This window comes from Melospiza melodia, unplaced genomic scaffold, assembly GCF_035770615.1.
Source record: "Melospiza melodia melodia isolate bMelMel2 unplaced genomic scaffold, bMelMel2.pri scaffold_35, whole genome shotgun sequence".
Lineage (NCBI taxonomy): Eukaryota > Metazoa > Chordata > Aves > Passeriformes > Passerellidae > Melospiza > Melospiza melodia.
This window is the reverse complement of record NW_026948670.1, coordinates 7,050,990-7,078,264: the sequence shown is the minus strand read 5'-3', so window position 1 is coordinate 7,078,264 and position 27,275 is coordinate 7,050,990. Positions and strand designations below refer to the sequence as shown.

The 27,275-nt window shown below is 53.3% G+C and overlaps 1 protein-coding gene across 3 annotated transcripts; it reads left to right on the top strand.

Moving 5' to 3' along the window:
- Positions 1-354: 354 nt before the first annotated feature.
- On the top strand, positions 355-3,763 carry LOC134434377 (low affinity immunoglobulin gamma Fc region receptor III-like). Of its 3 annotated transcripts, none has more exons than XM_063183043.1 (8): positions 355-454; positions 1,066-1,086; positions 1,175-1,405; positions 1,653-1,916; positions 2,534-2,611; positions 2,695-2,778; positions 3,154-3,175; positions 3,263-3,763. In XM_063183043.1, the coding sequence occupies exons 1-8, from the start codon at positions 406-408 to the stop codon at positions 3,378-3,380; spliced, it is 867 nt and encodes a 288-aa protein (XP_063039113.1). In that variant the 5' UTR covers positions 355-405; the 3' UTR covers positions 3,381-3,763. The 3 variants fall into 3 exon arrangements, with proteins under 3 accessions (XP_063039113.1, XP_063039112.1, XP_063039114.1); XM_063183042.1 differs by having other exon boundaries at positions 1,635-1,916; XM_063183044.1 differs by lacking the exon at positions 2,534-2,611 and having other exon boundaries at positions 1,635-1,916.
- The last annotated feature ends 23,512 nt before the right edge of the window (positions 3,764-27,275 follow it).

Below are 27,275 nucleotides of genomic sequence, written 5' to 3'. Positions count from 1 at the left end.
CCCTACGACAACCATCCCCTGACCCCAAATCTCTGGAGCCCTCATTGTTCTGGGACTCCCAATCCTTTAGTTCCCCCAGCCCTGGGTACCCTCATTTCCATGGCACCTCCATCCCTGGTGACTCATCCTCCCTAGGACCCCCATTCCCCTGGGACCCATCCCTGGCTGTCCAAATTCTCTGTGCCACTCACTCCTGGGAACCCCATGTTCCAACTTCTGCCACTCAGCCTTGTCCCCATCCTGTCCCCACCCTCCTACAGCCTGTCCCCAGCTTGTGGCCACCCTGCCCCCACCAGGTGCCACCTACGCATGAGGAAGAGACCTGACCTCGCTTCCTTCCCCTTTGGCCATAGAGCCACCACCCAGGGGACAGCCACCCCCAGCAGTGAGTGACAGTCTGTCCACATGGCTGGAGACACCGGGATGGCCAGGAAGGTGGCACTGCTCCTGTGGGGTGAGTGCCCCATGCATGGGACTGACACCCTGAGGATTGACCCCAGTTAGGCAGAGACCAGTGGGGAGGGGGCATAGGGGGGTTGCAGTGTCCCCTGGGGTCCCCAATGCCAGCAGGGCATGGAGCCCAGTGTGACCAGAGTTGTGGGGTGGCCATGAGGACAGGAACAGGGGAACTGGGATGTGGGGACAGAAACAGGGGGATGGAGATGTGGGGACAAGGATGTGGCAAAAGGAACCCTGGGGCTGGGGCAGCTGTGGGGACAGGGAATCAGGGATGCAGAGACAGGGACAAGGGTCACATACCATGTGGATGGGCCATAGGGACAGGTGCCATTTCACTGGGATCATGGGCACAGGGCCATGGCTTGTGGCCATGGGGACAGGTGCTGTAGGGCTCGTGGAGGTGAGCTGTGCAAACATGGGGTATCCACAGTGTTGCCATTTCCTGCGTCAACCCATGGTGACCAAGATGTCTCTGTGCTCGAGATGTCCATGCCACACCAGTGTTCCCATGGGGACAGTTTGAGGACAGACACCTAACCTCATACCCCGGGTGGTGCTGTCCCAGCAGTGACACCTCCACTGAGCCCTGTCCCTTCTCCCTTCCAGCCCAGACCCTCGGCCTCGCTGGTGAGTCCTCAGGGGATGCCATGGCCCCACCTCGCTCTCCCCAGTCCCACACTGGCCCTGGCACACTGGTGTCCCCTGTCACCCACAGGTGCCCAGACCACCCAGCTCCTGGTGGATCCTCCCTGGAAGCCAGCAGTGCTGTGGGACCAGGTGACACTGTCCTGCCAGGGCTTGGGGACCGCCGGTGCCACCACCTGGTACCAGGATGGGCAGCATTGGTGGCAGGAGGGACCTGCCAACTTCACTGTCACCGCGAGTGGCACCTACACGTGTGACAGACCCAGCACCGGGCTCAGCCCCCCCATGAGAGTCTTAAATGGTGAGGGAGGTTTGGGTGTCTCCAGTCTAGCACTGCAGGGACCCCGAGGGCTCTGGGTGGGCCCCACTCCATGGGTCATCTCCTGTGTGACCAAAGCCCGTCCCCTGCTCTGGGGACATCCCAGAGCATCCAGTGTGGGGGAAACCATGCTGGAATTGGGGATACCTGGTGCGCTGGGTGAGACCCAATGGAGGGATCTCCATCAAAAGGGGATATTCTGGTGTGACAGGACCCCTCTCTCCCGAAGCTCGCTTGGTGCTGCAGGTGCCGGCGTGGGAGCTGCTGGAGGGGGACACAGTGACACTGCGCTGCCGGTGCTGGCGGGACATGTTGGTCACTGAGGTGCGATTCTACCATGAGGACAAGGAGGTGGGGAGGTCCCTCACTGGGACCAAGCTGTCTCTGTCGCCTCTGCAGCTGAACCACAGTGGCCGCTACCGCTGTGGGGGCTGGGTGAGCTCCAACATGTCAGCATGGATGCTCTCAGCGCCGGTGACAGTGACAGTGCATGGTGAGCACCCCCATGTTTGGAGCTCCAATCTCCTGACACCCCCAAAGACAACTCCCAGCAGACTCAGAGCCACAGTCCTCACCTCCCCTGTTCTTCCCTGAGCTCTTCCCTGTGCAAGTGCTGGAGGATCCCCCAAACCCACGGTGGGGTCCCCCCTGACTCTCAGCTGCCTCAGCGCCCCTAGCCCCCTGTGGCCCTGAGTCCCCCTCCTGCACGTGTTCTACCAGGTTGGGCAGGTGGTGGGGGGCCCAGAGGGGTCACTGCAGCTGCTGGTTCCCACCGTGAGGGTCTCCCACTTGGGGAATTGCAGCTACCAGGTTTGCTCTGAGGGGGGGGCTGTGCGGAAGAGCAGCATCCGTCTCCGCGTCATTGTACACAGTGAGTGCAGGGATGGGCACGGGGAGCCCCCACAGCCTCCTCAAGTGCCATGGTTGGGGACCTCCATGTTCCCCAGAAACATTGTTGGGTCGCCCCGCCTTTGCCCAGTGTCCCCTCACCCCTCCCTGGTGTGACCCCATCCCTGACATCCCCCACCACACCCATCCCCCCCATCCCTATTCCCTCACACCGGCTGCCAGGCCCTCCCTGTGCCCTCAGCCCTGTCTGTGTCCCCACAGTGCCTGTGGACATTGCCACCATCACACCCGGTGTCCTGGAGCTGACACCGCGAGACACAGGGACACACAGGGACACAGGTGGGGTCACACAGCGTCACCAGGGAGTGCACGACCCCTGGGGTGATGGGTGACCCTGATGTGTCCCCCTCTGTTTCTTGCAGTGGCTGCAGGGGTCAGTGGGGCCTTTTTGTTCCTGCTCCTGCTTGTGGGTATCATTGTGGCCTGGTACCAGTGGCACCGCCTGGGTAGGTGACAATGGGGGGACAGGGGTCCTGGAGATCAGTGGGAAGGCCCCAAGAGAGGGAGGCCATAGGGCTGCACCCACAGCACTTGGCTTGGGAGGAGCTGAGCCCCCAGTGACCATGGCTCAGAGCCCTGGGAGCTGTTGGAGGGTCCTGCAGGGATGTTGGGGGTCCTATCAGGGGTCCCCCTCCCTGCCGGGCTCGGGGCTCTGGGGGCTCAGAGTGTTGGTGCAAGCGTGGTGGGTCAGGTATACTGGGGGTACATCAGGGATACTGGGGGGGCTGGGGAGAATTGTGCATCTGGTGATGGTTCAGCATTGCCAAGGGTGGATGGGGGCCCCTGGGTCTCCAAAGTCACTTGTCCAGTTTTCTTTGCAGATGCCAGGAAGCACCAGGAAAGGTGAGTGCAGCCTCCAGCCATGATACACCTTTTATCCAAATTCCCAGCACCTCCCATCCCCTTCCACACACCCCCTTATTCCCACAGGCCCCCCTTAGACCCCCTGGCACTCCCAGTGGAGGATCCTCACATGATGTACATGGAGCTGCAAAGGCAACCATGGGAACCCAGCGACACCTATGACAACCTACACCAAAAGTTGTGATGCTCTGGGATGTGGGAGGCACTGGGTGACACTGAGGGTGCTCCCTCCATGCCTCCTCTGGTTGCCCAGCCTTCCAAGGGATGTGGCCATGAGTCAGTCAGAGGCTACACAGGGCATCTTGTGCTCCCCATTTCCTTTCCCAGTACCCCCAAGAGCTCCCCCATCCCTTTGCTGGTACCTGCAGAAACTCCCTAGCCCCATCCAAGTGCCCAAGTACCCTCAGGGACTGCCCCATTCTCTCCTCACAGTGCTTGCAGTACACCCAGTGCTTCCCCATTCCCCCTCTCAGCACCCCATCCCATCCCGCTGTAAAGGGGAAGTCGGGGAGGATTCTTGCTGAAAGGTTTCTCATATGAAAATGAAACACAAAAGTGGCAATATTATATCTGAGAAGTGTTTATTGGTAAAGGAGGATAAGCATTCGTACTGAAGGGGGATAGAAAGGAATAGAAAGGGAAAAGGATAGAGAGAGAAACAGAAGACAGGGACAGCGTTACGGCAAGGAGCCCGGGTGCTCTGTGGGCATCAGCTCGGCAGATGGAGTGTGTGTGCTGCAAGCCAGGGCGAGCCCACATGGCTTTTGTGAGAGGCTGGGCGTGATTTCCAAGCGACAGCACCTGCGTGTCTCTGGCATGGGCGAGCGATGGCTGCAGGCTGGCTGCGGGCTGGCGCTGCGGCACTGGAGGCTCTGGGCTGGCTGCTGCGGGCTGGGGCTGCGGTGGGCAGGTGCAGCAGGCTCGGGGCTGTGGGCAGCATGGCAAACGCGGCAGAGGTGGTAGGTGGGTGCAGGCAGCATTCACTCCATTGGTAGAGCAATGAAGGAATGTCCAGGACGAGCAGGAATGAGCTTCCTCGGGGAAGCAGCGAAGCAGGGAAGAACAGGTGCGGACAGGGAAGAAGAACCACCAGGAGGAAAAGGTAAGGGAGGGGAGTATCTGTGATATTTTTGCCCGACGTCCAGGAGGAATGATGCATCTGACCCCATCTTGTCAGAAGGCTTATTAAGTACTTTATTATACTATATTATTCTATATCATATTCTATTACATCTAAACTGAATCTGCCAAGCACTCAACTGCACTCCACTGAACACAATCTCATGATAGTCAGCTTACTGTCCCCTCCTCCCCAACACACACCTGGATTCAATTGGTCAGTGAATCAAAACACTCACAACAGAATCCCAATTACCAATTCCCTTCAGGTAAACAGTCTCCCACAATGCATTCCATTTGTGAAAAACACAGGAGTAGAAAATGAGATAAGAATTGTTTGGATTGTTTTTTTCGTCTCCCACTGCTTCTCCCAGGTTCAGAGAATGTTAATCCCACAGGGAAGGAGAGCCAAACTGGCCCTCTGAGCAAGACCCTGATGCTCCAAGAAACCCAAAGCAAAACGCTCCTGTTGTGTCACAGTTTGCTGCTTTTTTTTGCAAAGGCTCCTCCCACAGGCTGATTTCCCGGACATTTTTTCCCAGACATTTTCCCAGGCATCTGTCCCACCAGCCAGTGGCGGTCACTGACAGCCCAATCACTGAAGCTTTCTCTCCCCTCATTCTCAGTTGCGAGAAGCCTCACTGGGGACAGGTTTCCCAGCACATGTACAACCCACAGAGTAATTTTTCACCTCATGTGTAGCATATTTTAAGGCATAAATCCAAATCAGATTTATTCCTCTTAACCCCCATGTGCTTAGTGGCTCTGCAATCCCCCTCAGAGTGCACCCACTAAAGTGGCTTACTGGTGCCTGTCCCAGTTCCAAGGGGGCACAGGACTTGGTTCCCTGCTCCTGGGACAAAAGTGAAGCTTTGGGTTAAATTAGGCAGAAATGGTGTTTCTTTGTTCAGCTCGATCAAGGAAGCTGAACAAGGTGGGAACCTCCCTTGCAATGGAAAATACAACCCCAATCTCTCTGAAATATTATTACTTTGAAATTACAGAGCTTTAAGGCAAAGATGTGGGAACAGGAATAAAAATTCTTTACCAATATGTAATGGAAGTTGAATTATGCTGGATATAATATGAATTGATCTTACATTATTGATTATATTGTTGATTAAATATTGTGATGTTACCGCTGTGACAGTGATGTGAATTGTGGAGTGGCCGATGTTGTTGGGGTAACCATCCAAGGGTGGAGCCCAGCCATGGCCCAGCCCCACTGCACAGGGATGGCCATTGCCCAGCCCTGCTCTGGTCAGCCCCAGGTGGCAGCCAGCACCTGAGGGTCCCCCCTGTTCCCTTGGCTTTGATTCTGGCAGCTTTAGAGCTGCTGCAGAGGTGAGAATTCTGTGGGTGAAAAAAGGCCTGCCTGTGGTTTGCTCAGCTCTGCAAGAGGCACAAAACCCAAACAGAGCCCAAGCAGTGTCTCTGTGAGGGCCTTTGGTGGTTTTCAGAGCAGGGCTGGCTGGAAAGCCCCCCCTGCAGGGGAGGCTGTGGGTGACCCAGTCCGGAAATGCAACAATTGATCATTTGTTCTTCTTTGTAAGGGACTGAGAGAGCTCCAGCACTACTGCACGTCTCGCAACAATCTGCTCAACAAGCTCACCTGGACCCTCCTTCTTGAACAAAACCTGCAGCCTTCTGGAACCTCATGGAAGGAATGTTTGGGCTCAGGCTGTGGCCATCAAAAAAGAGGGAAATGTTTGGAAATATCACACAGGGACTCTGGCCCCGGCTGTGGCGGAGCTCTGGGGAGTGATCCTGTGTGGATTCCAGGTGTCCCCAAAGATGGTCCATCCCTGCCCTCATAACCTGAGGGAAAGGCTGAGGGTTTGCAGGATTTGTGGTGTGAAGCCACCACAGGGGTTTTTTGTGTACCTGAGACCTGCCTGTGGTCAGGCGCTGCCTTCCTTCCATTTGGGAGCATGGAAAGCGGACGCGAGTGATGCGCAGTGTGTGTGTGTGGCTCTGGGAAACTGCTACTCAGCCAGTGGGCACTGGGATCCAACCTGCTGCCTTGGCAGCTTCTGCCTACTGCCGGTGGTGGTGCTGGGACCGATTGGTGGCCCTGAGTTTGCAAAAGGAGCGATTTCCCCTCCTCCCTCCCGTCCAAGGCCGCCACGGCCCCTGAGGGGATGGAACTGGACTGCGGCGCCCCCTGCTGGCCGGCAGTGTTCCTTGCAGCGCCCCCTGCTGGCTGAGCGTACTCCCTGCAGCGCCCCTTGCTGGCAGCGGTTGGAACTGCCACAAAAACCAACAGTGCTGAGTGGGAGGGAAATTTTGTGTTGTTTGCTCTGTTCTGGTTTATAAATTTCCCAGGAAAGAGCTGTTATTCCCTTTCTTACATTTTGTCTTTTGGCCCCATCATTTTTGAAATTAAAAAACCTTTTAGACATGTGTCTTCTTTACATTCCAGGACAGTTCCCACTTTCCTTGGCAGATATTTCTCATTTAAATGAGTTGCCAACTTCTGGGTTGCAGCGTGGATGGGACAGACACTCCCAGAGGAGACAGGGTCAGAGAAATGGCCATCTCATGCTCTGTCTTTTAAGCCAGCTGGGACACCAAGGGTCCTCTCCCCAGGTGGTACTTCTGATCACAAGGCCACTCAGGAGCTGGCTTTGGCAGAGCATCACACTGCACCCAATGTGCCATGGCTGACAGACTGATGGACAGACGGGGCCCTTGTAGAAGTCCATCCGAAAATCCTTCATTTTTTGCCTCACAATTGTCATGAGAAAAGACTACCGACAGGTTAAAACTGCTGAGCCATTTGGGAAAGAAAGTCTCCTGCTTATCTAGTGTGTTCACAAGTGATATTTGCAGAACACGCCATGCTGTACTCGAAGGGGGCATGCTGCCCTTTTCTGGACAATTGAACTGGACTTTCTCCCAAACTCCTGAGCTGGCTGGACTGAGCTCTGGGGTGGCTCCCCCCCCGCTCCATGAGAAGACCCCTCTTGCCTGTCTTCAACCACCGTGACGGACCAACAGAGATGCGAATCCCCTCATCAAGGAACCAAGAACCCCTCTGGCACCCTATTGGCACCCCCATGGCACCCCCCTGGCAACCTCCTTCCAGAGACTGGGACTGTACTCCCTCCCAACTCAGGGAGGGGGAAAAACCTAACGTACCTGTGAGCATTCGGCCATGAAAACAATGGACTTCTTCCCTCCATGGAAACCTAATTTCAGCCACCCTCCCCCCCCCAACCAAAACAGTATATATATTGGGGTTCGGTCCGACTGTCCTTTGAGATCTCCCCAAGACGTGTACCAGCGAGTTTCCGCGGCGGGACCCCGAAGACATCACGTTTTGGTAGCTATACCCCATTCCCTGACCTTCTTTCCTCTCTTTTTCCTTGTCTTACCCTTCTCTTCCCCGCATCCCTTAACCAAATGCATATTTAGCTGTGGTTGTAATCAATAAATTGCACCTTGTTGATTTGTTACTGCAAAACCCCTGTGCCTCTTGTTGGTTATTTTTGCACCCAGAAATCATTCGTCACCCGTTTATTTTTGGCGGACCTTCACATAATTGGCGTCTCGGACAGGATTCCAGCAGCCAGTGAGATTTTGCAGGTTTTGTGTAGTTTGTATCCTCTCACAGACTACACACGCCAAAGCCAAATCTCACGCTCGATTGAGCACACAGGCTCCGGAATTGACACAAAAGATTTTTTCGGTGCAAAAGCAGGGGAAATCGTTACTGTCATTTCTGTTACTGATTTTACCGGCACAGACACTGACACTGATACTTCTCCTGATCCTGATATTGATGCTGTTATTGATATTGATACTGATATTGATACTGTTGTTGTTGTTGTTGTTGTTGTATTAGAATTGAATCTGAACCTGTTACTGTTGTTTTTGAGCTGAATTTGAACCTATTACTGTTTTTTTACTGCTGTATTTTTGTGTACCTGGACTGTCTAAAAGGGACGGGGCAGACTTGAAGTAATTAAGCAGTGCCTTTTAGACAGATATTGTCCCTTCACCTACACAGGGAGCGAGGGGTGGTGCAGCGAAGGCTGAGTGGCTTTTCCCTGTTCTAGGTTTCTGGTCCCCTCACAGAGAGAACATTTGTGTGTGTGTGTGTGTCTAGACTGTCTGGAAAGGAAGGGACAATCTGAAGCAATTAAAACAGTGCCTTCCAGACAGATTTGGTTTCTTCAGCTATCTAGGGAGACAGAGTAGAACAAAAGTCTGTATGATTGTGTAACTTGAGTTCACAAATCAGGTCCCTGGTATAATCCTAGTCCCTTCACACAAAATGAGTGAAAATCTCAATCCTAAAGCAAAAGCTGACTTTTACACGTTGCTTGCTAAATACCATGCCAAACCGTCATCTGGCGGAGAAACTTGGGCAGAGAACAATTGGTTTAATTTGAAAAATGTCATTGATAGAATATGTTCTCTGCAACATGAATCAAAATTCAAAATGGATAAAAATAAAAACATTCTTCGCTCAGTTCTTGGAGCATGTCTTAGTGCAGCCATAGAAAACCGCTGTAAATGGAGAACTGAGGAAATGGTAATTATAGATTCCCTTCAAAATTTGGTTGAAATTTTGCAAAAACAGTTAAATGAGGACAGAAATGAAATTTACATGCTGCGAGCTGCTCTTAGGGAAGAACACACCAAAGCCATACACAAAATCAACTCCTCTACAGAGGAGGAAGAAAAAGTAACACCTTGTATTAAAAAGATTTATCCTTACAAAGAACTCAAGGCAGCAAAACAAAAAGAATCTGAAACAGCTAAAAATTGTGGGGAAAATTGTTGTCCTCATTTGAGACCTTTTATTAAAACTGAATATAATTACATTAATGATGAAGACATGGATCTCCACATAACAACCAAACAAACACCATTCAGCGCTACCGAATTAGCTAAATTGAAAAAGGAATTCGGTCGCCTCCCCCACGAATCAGAAACGGAATATGTGTTCCGTGTGTCTCTCACTGGCGGAGACCAGATTGAGTTAACTGAACAAGAAGCCAGTGGTTACTGGGGACACGGTGTTTTCCTAACAACAGGAGATAAGCGTGACTCCTGGTCTCTAACACAACGTGCAGCCTATTGGGCTGGGGGAATAAATCCCCTGGAAAGGGGCGATCCCTTAGCAATTGCCACTACCCCTGACCAAATCCTAGAAAGTGTACAAAAAGCTGCATGTTTGCAAATGATTCATGAGAAAAAATTAATTCCTGGTTTTGAATCCCCAATGCAATAGCCTGTGAAGCCTGAAATTATGACCCCTTTAATTCGTGGGCTTCCAGAAACATTGAAATCAACCGCAATCACTATTCAGAAAACAGTTATGGCTCTAAGCCCAATAGATAGATTAGAAAGACTTCTTAACAACTCCACTGATCAGTCTGAATCCACTGACGCTGCACCTTCACCCTACACACCAACACAGGCTCCCACAACACCATCTGACACATCTAACAGTAACCGCAAGACTTGGACATGGGGTGAGGTAGCAGTTGATTTAATAAACTATTGCAGACAGTATGCGCCTGTAAAGACCCTGGAAGAAAAATCTGAAAATACAAAAGGTGTCCGATTTATGGGAACCCCTAACACTGAAAACATAGAACCAAGAAAACAGATTTCCAACAGACAACGCTGGTGGATGCTGGGAATAAAGAAAGGGGTTCCCCGGGACATAATGGATGGTTTACCACTTGAAAAATTGCAGAAAATCATAACTAACTGGAATTTTAGGAGGTCAAATACCCAGCCCAGTGCACCGATCCCCCTCCCTCACCAGAAATTAACAAACACTCCTACCAGTACACAGTTCAGTACACACAATACATCACAGTCTTTCACACAGAACACAGGCAATGAGCCAAAGTTAACCCTTTCACAGTCTCTTCCTCGGAACCTGGGCAGTGAGGCTGCATCTCAGCCTCTCCCACAGAACACAGCCAGTGAGCCAAAATTAACTCTTTCTCAGCTTCTTTCTCAGAACTTGGACAGTGAAACCCTGGCTGCGTGTCTCCTGAAAAGCACCAGCAGTAAGCCGGAAGTAACTCTTTCGCAACTTCTTTCACAGAGCCTAAGCAACGTAACTGCCCACCCGCCCGTGCCCCAAATCACAAACAGTGAATCTTCACCAACAGAGCTTTCGGGAAACTAATATCTCCACCGCTTACAGGTGAGCGAAGGGGTGGAGATTGGGTTTATTTACGAAGGCTCACAAAAAATAAATCAGGAGACATGTTAATTACAGCAATCACGGGTCCTAAAAAAGTTCTGGTAACCTACATTGTTGATACGGGAGCCCAGATCTCCGCACTGACACATAGAGATGCCCAGAAGTGTGGAGTTGTTCCAACAAAAAAGCAATGCTGCGTTCTTAATGCTCTAGGAACCATAGAACCCATGAACGTTGCTTTAGTCAAAATAACACTCCCTGGAAAAGAAAATCAATTGATTATCAAAATGGTAATTGGGGACATACCGAATAATCTGCTAGGGATGGATGTCCTCTCAGGAAGACAGTGGGAAGACACTGAGGGTTTCCTCTGGTCTTTTGGCACTCTGCCACTTAACATTAGACTGCTTCAGACCGCACTGGCACTGCCTTACAGTAAAACAATCAATGTGAAACAGTATCCCTTGCCTTCTGGAGCTAGAGAAGGCATCAAACCAGTTATTCAGGAATTGCGTGATCAAGGAATAATTGTTAACACACACTCCCCATACAATTCACCCGTGTGGCCAGTCCGAAAGCCTAACGGGAAGTGGAGGCTTACGGTTGATTACCGTAGGCTGAATGCCAACACTGACCCTCTGACTGCAGCAGTGCCAAATTTAGCTGAACTGATAACATCAATACAAGAAAAGGCTCACACAATCATGGCAACCATAGATGTCAAAGACATGTTCTTCATGATACCTATACAGCCCGAGGACATTGATCGCTTTGCATTCACATGGGAGGGACAACAGTACACATTCACCAGACTCCCTCAGGGATACAAACACTCTCCAACACTAGCACATCATGCTTTAGCAAAAGAATTAGAAAAAATACCTAAACCTGACACTGTAGCTGTGTACCAATACATTGATGACATTTTGGTAGGAGGAGAGGAAATTAAAGAGGTGGGGGATCTCCAGCAGAATATAATCTCTCATCTGGAGAACCTTGATTTAAAGATCCCCTCAGAGAAAATCCAAAAGCCTTCTCAGGAAGTGAAATTCCTGGGAATTTGGTGGCGATCTGGTAGCACATGCATCCCACCTGACACTTTAACTTCTCTAGAGCAGATGAAAATGCCTGAAAACAAAAAAGACCTCCAGCAAGCCTTAGGACTGTTAGTATTCTGGAGGAAACACATCCCAGATTTCTCAATCATTGCTAGGCCCCTTTACAATTTACTGAGGAAAGGAATCAAATGGGATTGGACTCCTTCTCAGGAGGAAGCCCTGCAGTTATTGATTTTTGAAGCCACTGCACATCAGTCATTGGGGCCCATCCATCCTAAAGACCCTTTCCAAGTGGAATGGGGGTTTGCCTCCTCAGGGCTATCAATACACATCTGGCAGCGAGGTCCCGAAGGCCCAACAAGGCCTGTCAGCTTCTTTTCCCGTGGTTTTAAAGATGCTGAAAAAAGATACACTACCTGGGAAAAAGGATTGTTTGTTGTTAGCTTAGCTCTCATTGAAGTAGAGAAAATCACACGGCAGCAAGCTATCATCTTGAGAGGTCCCTTAGAGGTAATTAAAGCTGTCACAAATGGGACCCCTCCACCTGACGGCACAGCCCAAAAGTCGTGTCAGGAAATGGTATGCTCAAATAGAGTATTACTGCAATAGTTTTTCTGTCACAGAAGGTGCTGCAAAATTCTTAGCAATACAAAATACTGAGAGCCTAGATAGTAGCCAAGACAAACTGACTTCTGTAATAAAAATAGCACCACCATTCTCACCTGAAATAGCAACAAACTGTTGGTTTACAGATGCTTCCTCAAAGCGGGAAGGAAAAATTTGGAAATATAAGGCGGCTGCCTTACATATTTCATCTGGTGAAAAGATTATCACAGAAGGGGAGGGCAGCGCTCAGGTAGGAGAACTCATAGCCCTCTGGAGTGTTTTCCAGCGTGAGGCACAAAACACTTCTCCGGTTTACATCTATACTGATTCATATGCGGTATACAAAGGCTGCACTGAGTGGCTCCCTTTCTGGCAACAGAATGGCTGGGAAGTTAACAGAATCCCAGTGTGGCAGAAAGATAAGTGGAAAGAAATCCTAGAAATCGCCAGTAAAGGAAACTTTCTGGTTGGTTGGGTAGCTTCTCATCAAACAGATGGAAACCAAGCAGGTGAATGTAACAACAGAGGTGATGAACTAGCAAGGCTTAGCCCCCTTAAAAGAGAAACTATTTCAGAGGATTGGAATCAACTGTTAGAATGGTTACATGTAAAAAGGCAGCACACAGGTGCCAAGGATCTGTACCAGGAAGCACACGCCCGCGGCTGGCCAGTCACCAGGGAAATGTGTAAAACATGCATATCGGCCTGCGAACAGTGCCGCAAGCGACTGGAAAGGCATCCTTTAGAGGATAACCCTCTGCATTTGAGGAAAGGTAAAGGTAAAGGCTTGTGGGATGCGTGGCAGATAGATTATATTGGTCCTTTTAAGAAATCAGGAGGTAAACATTTTGTGTTAGTAGGAGTGGAAATTGTATCTGGGTTAGTACAAGCTGATGCTTTTAAAAGGGCCACAGGTGAAAATACAGTTTTACTTTGGCCAAACCCACCTATGTGACATGTCGCTGGGAGAATGACACAGCTAGTCCATTAGGACTGAGAGGCTTGGTTTACACATTTAAGATAAACACTGTACCAAAACCCACACCGAGTGCTGTAATTACACTCTCTCAGACCCTAAGTGCGAGCCTTTTTTCTGACTTCACATCCCGAATGGCCGGAGCAGCAGGGAACTCCTTCGAGTGGCCCTGGTCTCAAGCCTTCCTACAATCCACCGGATCTATGGGAGATGTCACGGGTCTGAACTTGCTAACAGTAGTTACACATGAGGATATGTTGTACACCAGACAAGAATAAGAAAGACGCAAAACCTGGCAGGTTCAAGGAATAGTGGGTGAAAAAATTAGTGTTGGGTGCCAAATGGTTAATGGGTCTAATTACAGCAAAGCAAGGTCAATCAGTGTTTCCACAGATCGGGAAAACGAACAGCAGCAAATCTGCACGCACCCAAGCGTACGGGATTGCTGGTACAGTTTCACATTAACCGGCACTACAGAGGTAATTTGTCTCTGGGCCAAGGATACTCAAGGCCTTTCTTTTAAATTTGTAATTAATGTTGAAACCACTGCTCCCACTGTCGCCACTGTTACCACTTCACCCATACCACCGGTCACACTCATCCCGATAATTTTCGAGATTGGACCTTATGTGATCAGGAAAACTGGCCAACAACAAATATTGTTCAATCCGGCATGGTCTCTCAAACAGGTCAAATTGCTAATGCAGAACAATGTTTCAGATATTGAACCAGCCTGTTCTCCGTCCCTGCAAACCTCTTTTGAAGGCTGGACCACTTGGCTTCGGAAACGAAGCTCTTTTAAGAGAACACCAAGGGATGTGACCGGTGTTGTGGGTACAGGATTGGGAATTCTGAATAGCATTGACTCTGAAGTACTAATGAACAAATTGGCTGCTACAACTAGGGACCTGACCGGATTGCAGCAACCACTGAGGTCATCTCTGTCAGCCTTAGGGACACACCAGTGGCTGCTGTCAAACATTTTGCCAAATTGGGAAAGAGTGAATGTGGATGATCACAAATTGGTAATTGATGCACTTAGTGCTACACAGAACAATGTTTCCTTAGCCCTCAGCTGTATCCAGGCACAATTGTGGATGCAATCTGTCTCCGCTGCAATTATAAGAGAGGGCGAGGAAGGCACCTTCCCCACAGAAATTCGGAAAATAATCTGGGACAGTGCCACTGAATTTGAAAGAGAATTCCAATCCTGGTGGAACCTGGTGAACTTTACCTATGATCCCATTTCAAACACAGCCACTGCTTTTGTCCTAACCATACGCAATGCCTCTGTACATTTGGTCTTCCCTGTTATTGCATTAGGATTAAACCATGACGGAGCTGTTCTCTATTCTACTGAACATAGGGGATGGGCCCGTCAGGTCGATGACAAATGGCAAACTGTTAACCTGGAAACTTGTGTTGTCCGAGAACAGCAAGGGTTTATCTGTGAAAGCAATGCAATTGCAGCTCAGGATATCTGTTTGGACACAGAGCAGAACATCTGTCATTTCGAGATTCGTCCACATGAGGATACCCAGACAGTTCTTATATACATAGGCAATGGCTGTGCATGCTTTAGAACAACATGTGATTCTGTCTTTGTAGAAGATGTTGTGGTAGATGCAAAGAATCATTCAAATTTTTGTGCTTGTAACTTTACTAAGATAGTAGGACGCGATTTCTCTTATGAAGCTCCAGTTACTTCTCACCACCTACTGCAATCCAACTATACACTGATCCAGAAGCTGATGCCCACTCCTATTGGAAGGAACCTCACCCTTGGGAGACAACTATTGCTCCATCAAGACCTGATTGACATCCTCGAGAAAATCAAGGAGAGCAGACAGAAGACCCTGGTGACTGTTCATCACAACGTGAGACAAATACACCGGGTTATGGAGAGGGTAAAGCAAGATGCTGAGTATAGGTGGTGGGATACTCTCTTTGGGTGGTCTCCTACTGCCACAGGTGTTCTGAACAGTGTGTGCCATCCAGTTGTTGTTCTTTTGATCCTAGTTACGCTTGGCTTTCTCTTGTCAGCAGCCCTATTCATTTTGAATTGGAGAATGATGAAAAAGCTTAAGAGACTGTCATCTGTAGTCCATGCACACCGCTTAGCTGATGTACTCGATACAATAGATGTCCCAAAACACTTGATACGAGACAGTTATGAATCAAGCATATGTGCCTTAGAATAACTTCTTAAATATCAAGTATTATTTACAGAAAGTTACTTTAATTTTTAGAAAATAATTTTAAAAGACGACGATTATATTATGATTTGTTTGTTGTTTTGATTATTTGTGATTTGTCTTAATCATTTTGAAATTGTTAAACAAATGATATTGTTTTAATTGATTAATATTTTTGAAATTGTTAAAATTAATCAAAATTTTTTGAAATTGTTATAACAAATAACCACGTGTGAAGTTGTTATGATGATCAATATTAATTATGTTTATGTTTGTTGGTTCCCTTTTTCCTTCTTTCTTTTCCTTCTCTTCCCCTTTTATCCCCTCTCCCCTGTCATCCCTACTTTTCCGGGGTTATGCTACCGACGTGCAACGAGTTTCAAAGACACTCTAGAGCTCTGCTGATGAAGATTCCTCAAGACAATCGTGAGTCACGGGGTCGTGTAGAAGTCCATCCGAAAATCCTTCAATTTTTGCCTCACAATTGTCATGAGAAAAGACTACCGAAGGGTTAAAGCTGCTGAGCCGGTTGGGAAAGAAAGTCTCCTGCTTATCTACTGTGTTCACAAGCGATGTTTGCAGAACACGCCATGCTGTACTCGAAGGAAGCATGCTGCCCTTTTCTGGACAATTGAACTGGACTTTCTTCCAAACTCCTGAGCTGGCTGGACTGAGCTCTGGGGTGGCTCCCCTCCGCTCCATGAGAAGACCCCTCTTGCCTGTCTTCAACCACCGTGATGGACCAACCGAGATGCGAATCCCCTCATCAAGGAACCAAGAACCCCTCTGGCACCCTATTGGCACCCCCATGGCACCCCCCTGGCAACCTCCTTCCAGAGACTGGGACTGTACTCCCTCCCAACTCAGGGAGGGGGAAAAACCTAACGTACCTGTGAGCATTCGGCCATGAAAACAATGGACTTCTCCCCTCCATGGAAACTTAATTTCAGCCACCCTTCCCCCAACCAAGAACAGTATATATATTGGGGTTCGGTCTGACTGTCCTTTGAGTACACCCCAAGACGTTTACAAGCGAGTTTCGGCGGCAGGACCCTGAAGATATCACGTTTTGGTAGCTATACCCCAATCCCTGACATTCTTTCCTCCCTTTTCTCCTTGTCTTACCCATCTCCTCCCCAATCCCTTAACCAAACGCATATTTAGCTGTGGTTATAATAAATAAAATTGCACCTTGTTGATTTGTTACTCCAAAACCCCTGTGCCTTCTGTTGGTTATTTTTACACCCAAAAATCATTCGTCACCCGTTCATTTTCGGGCGGACCTTCACAAGGCGTTACTTGGCACTCCGAGGCCTCGTAGTGCTGGGCAAGAATCCCTTGATGGTGAGAAGGGGGCAGTGGCTGAAGCCGTGCAGGCAGCATGGGGCTGGGCAACGCCGTCACTTGGCATTGTCAGGGCTTCGGCCGCTGGGGCAGCTGTTCCCATCTCTCCTGCTTCAGCTGCCCCAGTGCTTCGGGACAGGCCTTTGGCCTCTGGGCCCTGCGGCAGCAGGGCGGCCTTTCACAAAGTCGTGTTCCGCACAGGCTGAAAAAATGTGGAGCCTGACTGAAAGTCTTGTGGAGCTCCTGGAGGAAAATGACGGTGATATGCTCAGGATGAGCATTCTTCTACTCAGATATTTGCTCCTGGATAATAGTGCTCCAAGAGCCACCCCCATCGCCCTGCAGCTGGCTAAGGTGCTCCTGCCACTCTTTGACAGCGTAAGGCTCTGTGCCCACAGCCACAGCCACTGGCTGCTGCCCAGACCCTTGGTGCCCTGTGGTCAGTCTTGGTCATTTCTTATCATCTAGAGTGGCTGCAAGAGTTTTGTGTACTTTGTCTGCTTACTCTGGGCACTGGCCCTATTTCCAGTGTCCTGATTTATTACATGATGCACATTGATTTGGCCCCAGCTTGGTCTGTGGCTGCTTTGAACCTCCTCTGCCTCTGCTATTTTCGCCCCTGCCTCTGCTTCAACCGCGCCTACATCCATCCTCTCCCTGGTGCCAATCCAGAGCTGCCACCATGGCTGCAGGGAGCTCTTTTTCTTCTTCCCTCTCTTGACTATCGTACACTTTCTACTTTTGATGTAGTGTCTAAAAGCTTGCGTGACTGCTCAATGTTGTTTGAACACTTCTCAAACTCAGACGGGCTTGGTGCTGTGACCATTTCCCTGGGGTGTTCCAGTTCGTGTTTATTTATCAGTTATCGTAGAATGGTTTGTTTTTATGTACCCCGTATTTTCCCCAAGTTGGTTTACCCCTAGGTTCTGCCCTCCCTCAAAGCTGTCTCCCTCATGCCATTCCCCACTCTTTGTTACAGCTCCTTCCCTGCCTCTCAAGATAATCCAGCTCTTTATTCCTGAACCTTCCCTGTCACTTTTGCCTTGGACCAATCCCTGACTGAACCACCCCTTTGGAATTCCCGCTGGCGCATGTGACCTACCCTCTCTTCCCATCTGTCCTAATTAGTCCCAAGCAACTGATGGAATCCCCTTGCTCCTCCCCTGCAGATTCCTTATTGCTCAATTGTTTGTATCCACCCCCTGAGTTGTACCCCGATAAAATCCCGTGCACAGAAGTGCTGGCGGCTCTTTGCTGCTGAATCCTTCCCTTGGAATAAGCCTTGGCCTGTGGAACCTCACAATCGAGGAGCCTCCTCCTTCTCTTTGGCCTGCTCCGTGCTGCAGTTAGTGCATCCTGAACCACTGAGCAGTGGCTCACCAGGGTCAGCCGCGGGCAGGACCCAAGCCTTGGCCGTTCCCCACTCCTGGCGCAGCGCCGCAGTTTTCCCAAGAGCCAGCCCGGGCTCCGCTGGGCTACGTCCATGGGGAACCCGTCCCCGTGCCCGACCGTGCTCTGGGTGAAAAACCTTGATCTGATACGGAAATGAAACCTGCCCTGTCCCAGCTCCCTGCCCTTTCCTCCAGTCCTGTCACTGGTCCCAACAGTGACGAGAGCTGCAGCAGCCCCTCTGATTCCCCTCAGGAGGAGGTTGAAGACCACAATGACGCCCTTTACTCTCCTCCAGGCTGAACAAAGTGGCCTCAGCTGCACCTGGATGGCTTCCCCTCCAGGTCACACTCCATCCTTGCAGTCCTCCTTTGCATTCTGGCTAATGGTTTCATAACTTTTGATATTGTGCTGCCCAAAACTGTGCCCGTCTGCTTCCAGCGCTTCTCTTGGCTGCTGCTTCAGGGTGTGGGCACCATCATCAGAGACACAGAAGAGCTTCTCCTCCCAGACTTGTCCTTATCCTCCGCACTTCCACCTCTCTGCCTTGATCTTCACTGGGGAACTTGCCACTTTGTGGCCGCTCATTGCTGTGCTCAGCAGGGACACAGTTTTGTTTGGACATGAGCTGCCAGAGCAAGACATGCAGCAACTGAAGCTGAGAATAGCAGAGGCTGGGCAGATGCCGTTTTTTCCAGAATGTGGGAAAGAGAGTGAGAAAAGCACAAGGAAATTTCAGACTGTTAACTTTGCATTCTAATTGCCCTGCGAAACTCAGCAATGGATGGTGCTCTGGTGCTACTGCCAATGCCTTCCATGAGAAAAATTCATTTCAGGATGGAGCAACATCATCTGAAAGAGACCAAGTGTGCCAGCAGTTGCTCCAGGTGCTCCTGCCATCAGCCCCTGCAGGAAAGAGGCACAGCCCCCAAGGCACGTGGCCTTTGGCTCCTTCTGGCACAGAAGCCCCCCGGGGGCACAGGTCTCTGGGGCAGGAGACAGGCACCAGTGTTGCCAGGGCTCAGGGGGTGGCAGGTCTGCTTGGCCGGGGACTCTGCCACACCTGCTGATGTCAGCGATCCCCGGGCCCCAGGCCTCAGAGCAGCATTTGTGCCCGGGCCCACACGTTCCTTGTGCGTGTAACACCGGCAGCTTTAGGATGGCCACCAGCCGGGACGACGTGTCCCGAGGAGGCCGTGCCAGCTTCCCTGCAAGGCCTCGTGCCCTTCCCAGAACGGCTGTGTCGGCAGCCCTGGGGGCTCCTTCTGCTGCCCTGAGCCCACAGAGCATGGCAGCGTTTGCTGATGGTCTGAGCCCTTCTTAAAGATCCTGTCGGCCTTGCTTAGACTCCTGGGGCCAGCCATTCCTTCCAAACTGGGCCACTTTGGGTGGGCTGGGCGTGGCCCCAGGGCAGGCAGCAGTGTGTGCAAGGGCCCTTGGTGACACGGTGCCGCACAGTCACTGTGACACGGAACGGGTGTCCAAAGGCCCTTTGTGACACGGGGTGACATAGGAGCTGGAGGTGACAAGAGCACGCCACAGTGCTCAGAGCACGCAACGGGACAGGACGGGACAGAGCGGTGCCGTGAGGAGCCCCCGCACAGCGTGCCCGTTCGCGTCCCACCCGGAGATTTTCTGAAGCCTTGTTCCTGTAGCTGAGCTCGAGGCCAGACCACAGAACTTGCTGACCCGTGGTCTCCCTGAGGCTTCTCTTCTGCAGGTGCCTTTGAGGCCATATCATAGTCCTTGTCAGGAGTCCCCTGTCCTGACAGGGCAGGGGCCCTTGAGACCGAGTGCAGGACTTGCTGTCCTGTAGCCTTCCTGAGGCTTCTTACTTGAAGGTTCCTTCCAGGTACCACTGCAGGACTTGGTGCCTTGGAGCTTTTCCAAGGCAACTCTCCTGCAAATAGCCACAAATCCAGGCAGAGACATGGAGCAGAGACACCCGGCAGTGCCTGAGCTGGCCTGGGTGGAGGAGGAGGAAGAAGGCCCTGGAGCTGCCCCGGCACAGCAGACTGAAGAGGTGGTGCCGTTGCAGCCACCACAGGAGGGTGAGTGGCAGAGCTGGGCCACAGGACTGGTGCCTGCTGCCAGCTTGGACCCCATGCCGTGCCGTGCGTTGCCATGCTATCCCCTGGGGACAGGCCCACAGACAGGACGGAAGAGGGGCCGGGCAGACACCCCGCAGTGGCCGTGCTCCATCCCCTGGGGCATCCCGGGGCTCTCTCGGCCTGCGGATCGCAGGGCTGGGCCGTGCTCTCTGGCCTCTCTCTCAGCCCCTCATCTCTGGCTGCGCTCGCTCTTTGCCAGATGCAGCCCTGGAGCGCACACAAGAGCAGGAGTCCAGCCGTGGCCGCTTCCGCAGAACAGCGCAGGTACCTGCAGCCACCCCCACCTGGCCTGGGCCTGCTGCCCTGCTCAGCCCAGCACCGTGTGTGCAGCACTCCATGCAACATCCTCGGCTTCTTGCCCTTCTCCTACAGTTTGTTTGCAACTTCCTCAAGAGAACTGAGGAGGAAGAAACCATCGCCACGGGCGTAGGCCTCAGACCATACTCGCCCATCTTCCTAAGCAAGACCGGTGCTGCCCTGCTGTGTATGCTTGTAGAGGAAGATTTTTACACTCCAAAGCAAGTAAGCAGCCTGTGGCCAGGCTTTGATCCTCCCAGCAATTGCTTGGCCTCCCAATCCACGCATGCCGCTTGCTGTGAGTCTTTCAGGCCACATGGCAGTGGGGTGGGAAGGTGGAACCCCTCTGGGGAAGCTGGGAACATTGCTCCTTCTGGCAGCTTTCCAAGTCTCCCCGTGCCTTCCCCAGGTGCCTGCCATGGTGAGCTACATCCACCAGTGGCTCATGGCCAATGATTCTGCTGAGCACAGGCTGGACAAGACCCTGCTTGATCTCACCGAAGCACAGCCAAATGACGCAGTCATCACGCTCCTGCGTGTGGCCCCGTCCTGTGACAGGTATGGGGCCCACCTGCCCATAGGGCTCAGGCCTCTCCAGCCCATCACCCTGCACAGCCTGCCCCAGGTGTCGGAGCAACAGAGAGTTCCAGGGCCCTCTGGCTGCTCCCTTTCCCAGCCCTGCCATGTCAGCCCCTGAGCCTGCTGCCATGCTCCCTTGCCGCCTCTCAGGACTCTGTCCCCACAGGGCTGGGCTGTCTGGCTGCTGCTGCCTGGGGGGCAGTGGGCAGAGGCAGAAATGGCAGCCGGCTCAGCTGCCCCCACTGCTGTCTCTGAGACCCCCCCCTGAGACACAGCTCTAACCCCACAGAGCTGCCATGGCCATGTGGAAGACCATCATGGGCTCAGCCAGGACTGTGGAGCTGGCGCAGCTGATCCTCCTGGATGTGCTGGGGAGCTGGCCAGAGTACAGCACCTGCACCTCCGATGGGGACGAAACGGGTGTCTTTGCCCTGGCTGTGAGTTTCTGCAAGTGGCCTTTGCAGGCCCCAAGGCTGCCTCTCCAGCAGCTCTCTATCCTCCTTCCCCCACTGCATCTCCCTGCCTCTGGCGCTGGCCTGAAACCTGGCCCAGGGGCAGCTTCAGGCCCACCAGGCCCCGTGCTCCGCCTGCCAAGGTCTCTCCAGGCCTCTCCCTGCCACGCTCGGGCCCTGCCACACGCACACCTCGGCACTGAGCGCTGTCTCGGGGGGCTTTGTCCTTTGCAGGCAACTGTGGTGATGTGGAAGATCCTCCAGGTGCCCTGTCTCCCACGGATCTTGAAGGTGTATTTCCCCCGCCTATTTGTGCATCTGCTATTCCAAGTGTTCTTCAGCACTCTGGATATGCCAGAGGAGGTCGACACCTTCTGGAAGGGATGCCAGGAAGAGCACGGCCTTACCACCAGCCCCAACAGGTGCTCCATGCCACTCCTCCTGTCCCTGCCACGTGGCCTGCCAAGGAGCCAGTGCTGCCAGTGTGACCTGGGCTTTGCTCTGCACGCAGGTTTGCAGTGCGCACCCTCAAGTCCTTGCTCTGCCTTCTCCGCTGCGAGGATGTGGTGGTGGCAATGGAGCGCAGGTGTGCCTGGGACACGCTGCTCTCTCTTGACACTCACCACTTTGCCGTGGCTCTGCTTGCCAGGTGAGACCCCCTTCTCCCCACTGCCTCTGACATTGCTGCTCTGTGCCCAGGTGTCCCACAAAGTGTCCGTGGTGGCCATGGGCCAGAGGGCCTTGTCACTGAGGGACGGCCAAGCAGACTGGAAAAGGCTGGCACAGGAGGGTGCCAATGAGCAACCAACTGCCAAATGGCCCACGTCCCCTTGCTGGAAGGGTGCTGGGGAAAGATGAGAACAGGGTGAGTCACGCCTGGGAGAGGTTTGCCCCACTGCATCAGGGTCTTGTTTCCTTTTTCCCCACTTCAGAGAAATTTGCCGCTTAGCCATCCACTTTTGTTCCGCGATTGCATTCTACCTGCTCGCCCTGCTCGGCAAAGAGATGCCATACTGGGATTTCCCTGCCCTGGCATTCCTCGTGGAGGTGAGCCTCAAGGCCAGCGCTGCCTGGCTGAGCTGCCTCCCAGCCCTCTGGCCTCTCGCAGCCACAGCTGCCAGGACAGTGCCCGTGCCCTGTGCTGCTGCCTGGGCCCGGCCCTGTGCGCTTCTGGGCTCCTGCCGGCTGGCTCCCCTGTCACTGCCCGGTGTCTTTCAGGTCCTCGAGTGCCTGGACTTGAGCGAATGCAGTGACAGCGTTCTGGAGAGCCTGGCACAGAACCTGCAGAGCGAGCACATGGTCAGGCGTTACTTGGCACTCTGAAGCCTCGTAGTGCTGGGCAAGAATCCCTTGATGGTGAGAAGGGGGCAGTGGCTGAAGCCGTGCAGGCAGCGTGGGGCTGGGCAACGCCGTCACTTGGCATTGTCTGGGCTTCGGCCGCTGGGGCAGCTGTTCCCATCTCTCCTGCTTCCTGCTTCAGCTGCCCCAGTGCTTCGGGACAGGCCTTTGGCCTCTGGGCCCTGCGGCAGCAGGGCGGCCTTTCACAAAGTCGTGTTCCGCACAGGCTGAAAAAATGCGGAGCCTGACTGAAAGTCTTGTGGAGCTCCTGGAGGAAAATGACAGCGACATGATCAGGATGAGCATTCTTCTACTCAGATATTTGCTCCTGGATAATGGTGCTCCAATAGCCACCCGCATCGCCCTGCAGCTGGCTGAGGCGCTCCTGCCACTCTTTGACAGCGTAAGGCTCTGTGCCCACAGCCACAGCCACTGGCTGCTGCCCAGACCCTTGGTGCCCTGTGCAGATGCAGGCCTGTGCCCTGGGGGGCCTGAAGCAGCTGATGCTCAGGTCTTTTGCCCTTTCCCTTCATCCAGGATGATATCCAGGTGCAGCTGAGCTCCATGGCTCTATTTCAAGAGATGCTGAACTTATTAACAGCAGAGGGAAGAAAGGCCCTCAAGTCCCACGTGTGCCAGAGCCTGCTCCCTCTCTACTTCCACTGCCATGATGAGAATCAGATTGTTGCTGAGGTGAGCACTTGTGGCCAACTGCGGTCCCCCTGGCAGGGGCTTGGGCTGCCTCCTGCCCTGGCACCTTGTGGGCTGCAGCCTCCTCCAGCCTGTGCCACTGGGATGCTCCTGTGCCCTGGACTGTGGGGCTATCTGTGCATCTCTGTCCCTCTCCAGGCCTCCCGGGAAACGCTGCATTCCTCAGCCAGATTCCTGAAGAGGAGAGATATAGAACAAATGCTACACATGGATCAGAGCTTTGGGGAGTGCCTGGTAAGAGCAGCAGAGACCCCCCAGCCTCAGCACGGCCAAGGTCCCTGAGGGCGGTGCTCAGCGTGCGGGGCTAGCAGCTGTGCCTGCTGCTGCAGCCAGAGGCCACGCGGGCTCTGCTCCAGGCTCCCGTGGGCCTGAGTCGGGTGCCCATGGAGCCCCGGCCCGGCGGGGCTGCGGGGCGGCACCACGGCTCCCCGGGCAGCAGCCGGCCCTCCGCCCCTCCCCTCGGGAGCCCTTGGCCAGCGGCTGCTGGCCGCGCCTCAGGGCTGTGCGGGCAGGCGAGGCCGGCGATGGGCACAGGCAGCGCCCGGCCCAGGAGCTGAGCCCGCGCCAACCCTTCCCTCCTGCCGCTCTCTGCAGCTGGCAAAGGACAGGAGCCGAACGGCCGAGCACCTGCGCCGGGCACTGCGCTACCTGGAGAGCCCACAGGAGCCCCTGCGAGAGGCGGCCGTCAGGTTCATGGGTGAGTCCCGAGCCCGGGCTGCCCTTCCCCAGCCCGCCACAGCTCGGCTGCGGCCCCGCCTGCTGCCCCGGCAGCGCCAGCCGGGCCCGGCGCCGTGGAGCCCCCCCTGGCCTGGGCGTTGCTGCCGCCCTCTGGCAGCCGTGCCCTGGGGCGGCAGCGTGCGGCAAGGGCCCCGGCTGAGCTCTGCCTGGCCAGCAGCCCGGGTGGCCACAGCGCCGGCAGCGCCGCTGGCAGGGAGCTGTGCCGCTGCGGCCGTGACAGGCTCTGTGTTCACAGGCATGGCCGGGCGGCACCTGAGAGGGCAGCAGCAAGAACTGCAGCTGATCTGCACTGGTGAGTGAGTGAGGGCAGCGGACTGACGGTGGGGGCTGGAGGGGGCAGCTGCAAGCCCTGCCCCTGCGGTGGAGGGATCTGCACCCGTGGGCAGAGCACACAGAGATATCAGGGCTACGTGTGGCATTCGTGGCCAGCAACTTCGGCCTGATCCCCTTGCTCCCTGCTCCCTGCGGGCCATGGCAAGAGACGACCGGGATGGCCCTGGCAGGGGGCTCTCCTTGGCTCCCTGCACATGCAGGATCTGACCTTGCCTCTGTTCCTCTCTCTTGCAGCCCTTGAACAAATGGCCTATGACAGCAGTCCTGCAATCAGAAATGCTGCCATTGAATCTTGTTTAGTTCTCCGAGCCATACAGAGAGCTCCCTACTCCCCATGGCGTCAGCTGCGAGATCGATTCCGCAGTGCATGGAGGAAACGGCCTCGTCTGTGTGGCACTGCCTTGCTGTTCTGCTGGAGCTCTGCAGAGAGATGATCTGGGGCCATTTAAGCCAGCAGGAATTTTCTTTTCCCTCTTTAACATTTCCATGTTTGCATTTTCATTGTAGAGTAGGTAAATATAAAATACGTTACAATACACAGAGTCCCAGGATCTTTCTTTTCGTGTGCAAGGTCTGTAGGGCAAAAGAGAAGAGGGGGAAAAGGTTGCTTGTACTCAGCCAGCTGCCCAGGCGTGCAGTGTTGCAGGGAAAATGGCCAGAAGCCTTTAGGCCTTTGGTGGTTCTGCTGAAGCCTTTGTGCTGCCCACAGAGCGGCTGGGCAGGGGCCGGAGCTGCAGGGATCCCTGCCAGAGCGGTGCCTGGAGATGGCCACAAGCCCTGTGCTGGACAGGAAGGGCCATCCGTGTCCTCCTGCCCGTCTGCTGCTGGCTGCAGTGCTGAGGGCTCCCCGGCGCCTCTGGATGGGGCTCCTCTGCAGCTGCTCTGGGGCTGCGGCGCTGCTGCCGGGAAGCTTGGCCAGGCTGGGGGAGACCCTGAGGGGTTGAGGCACTGCTAAGCCCTGAGCAATTGGCCGGCAGAGGCCATAAGCAGCCCCCTGGCAGCCGCCTTGATCCCGACAGCCGGCTGCTCTGGCGCTTCCAGGTCGGTGGCCGGTTGGAGGGACGCCCTGGAATCAGGCGTGGAAACCTGCTCCTGGCCTTTCAGGGCTGTGAGGCCAGCTGTTGTGGGGCTGGGGGGTGCCCTCCCTGTGCTCCAGACTGGAGCCCCCCACCTCTCAGCCTTAGGCATTGAGCTCCACTGCCTGATATCCGTCTTGTTCCTCTTGCTGTGTGGGAGGCCGAGCTCTGTGGCTTCAGGCCCCATTGAGCCAGAAGAGCAGCAGCTTTGAGCCCACAGGGGCCACAGAAAGGCCCTCTTGGACCACGGGGATTCCTGTCCTGCCCAGGCCAGGGACACATGAGAGTGCAGCTTCAGAGTGCCGCTCTGGCTTTGCACTGGGCCACCTCCCTGTGCTGTGCACGGCTGGCTCTTTGCTTTGCTGCTCTCGGCCTTGTGTCGTCGTACTCCTCTGGCTGCCTGCAGCCAGGGGCAGCCCTATCAGGAGGGTGAAAGGCCCCGTCTCCAACATCTCAACGGGGGAAATGGAGCTCTCCCAGCCCTCAGCCTACGCTGTAAGCAGAGCAGAGCCTTTTCCCCAGCCCTGTTGGCTTTCTGCCTGCTTCTGGCCCCTGGCCACCATGATCCACTGCACTCGCTCTGAGTCACCTACAGCATGGCTGGTGCCTCTTGATTTGCTGACCCTGGGATGTGAGGCTCACTGAGGGAAAGGTGGCTGTCCCAATGCTGAGGGCACACGTGGCTCACTGAGCAGACTTGAGGCTTCCCCAGCAGCTTGCAGGTGCCTTATGTGTCAAGTTACAGTGCTTGTGCTCCTGCCTCTTCCTGTCCCTCTTCTCACCCTCACCCAACCTGCACCCTCTGACCTACCTTCAATAAACCCTGTTGCATCAGACACGGTGTCAAGAGCCCTCCTTCGGCTGCCAGTTGAGGGCACGTTACAACCTCCGGGCCTGGGAGCAAGGTGGGCTGGGGGAGCTGCTCTCTCAGACCAAGAGGGAATGGCTCTCGACAGCACCTGCCCATGGACCTTCCCCGCACCAAATAAAATCATCTCCAAGCTTAGCTAGTAAGCTAGTAAGGTATAAACCATTAATTGCCTGGAAATCTAGCACTAGTCTCTGAGTTCCATTAGGTTTCTTTATTGCTGATGTAGCAGTAGTAAATTTTGGCTGCCATTCTTCCAACAGTCCTGATGTCAGGGATTTAATTGATTGTTGGCTCTATTCCTTTCCTAACTTCTAATCTTCAAGGGTATTGCTTTCTGACTACTGCCTTAACTCTGTGTCTAGCTCAATTTTCATAGGGTCTGCTCGTTTTGATTTTCCTGGGCTATCAGTATCCCATACTCTTGGGTATACCTGATTCAATATTTCCTCTAACTAGTTCTTCTTGTTTGTTGGTCTGGTGTCAGTTGTCAGTCCTACTGCTAAAACCGCTCATTTGTCTTCAGGTACCTTCCATTGAAGTTTTCTTTTTCTAAACAGAATTGTTGCTTCCAAATTTTCAAGCAAATCCCTGATTTGGGTGAATTTGGTAAATAAAGAAACCGATGTATTCCCATTTTCTTCTTGATTTTACATCAAAGTGGTTTCAGGAAGAATGCATTTTCTGGCTGGCCAGTGGCTCCTAGTGCTTGAA

Bases quoted from the DNA above. Each gene is read 5' to 3' on its own strand.
- LOC134434377 (XM_063183042.1), top strand. From the start codon at position 406: ATGGCTGGAGACACCGGGATGGCCAGGAAGGTGGCACTGCTCCTGTGG. The intron at 1,087-1,174 runs GTGAGTCCTCAG...TGTCACCCACAG, and splicing joins CCAGACCCTCGGCCTCGCTG to GTGCCCAGACCACCCAGCTC. The intron at 1,917-2,533 runs GTGAGCACCCCC...GTGTCCCCACAG, and splicing joins GGTGACAGTGACAGTGCATG to TGCCTGTGGACATTGCCACC.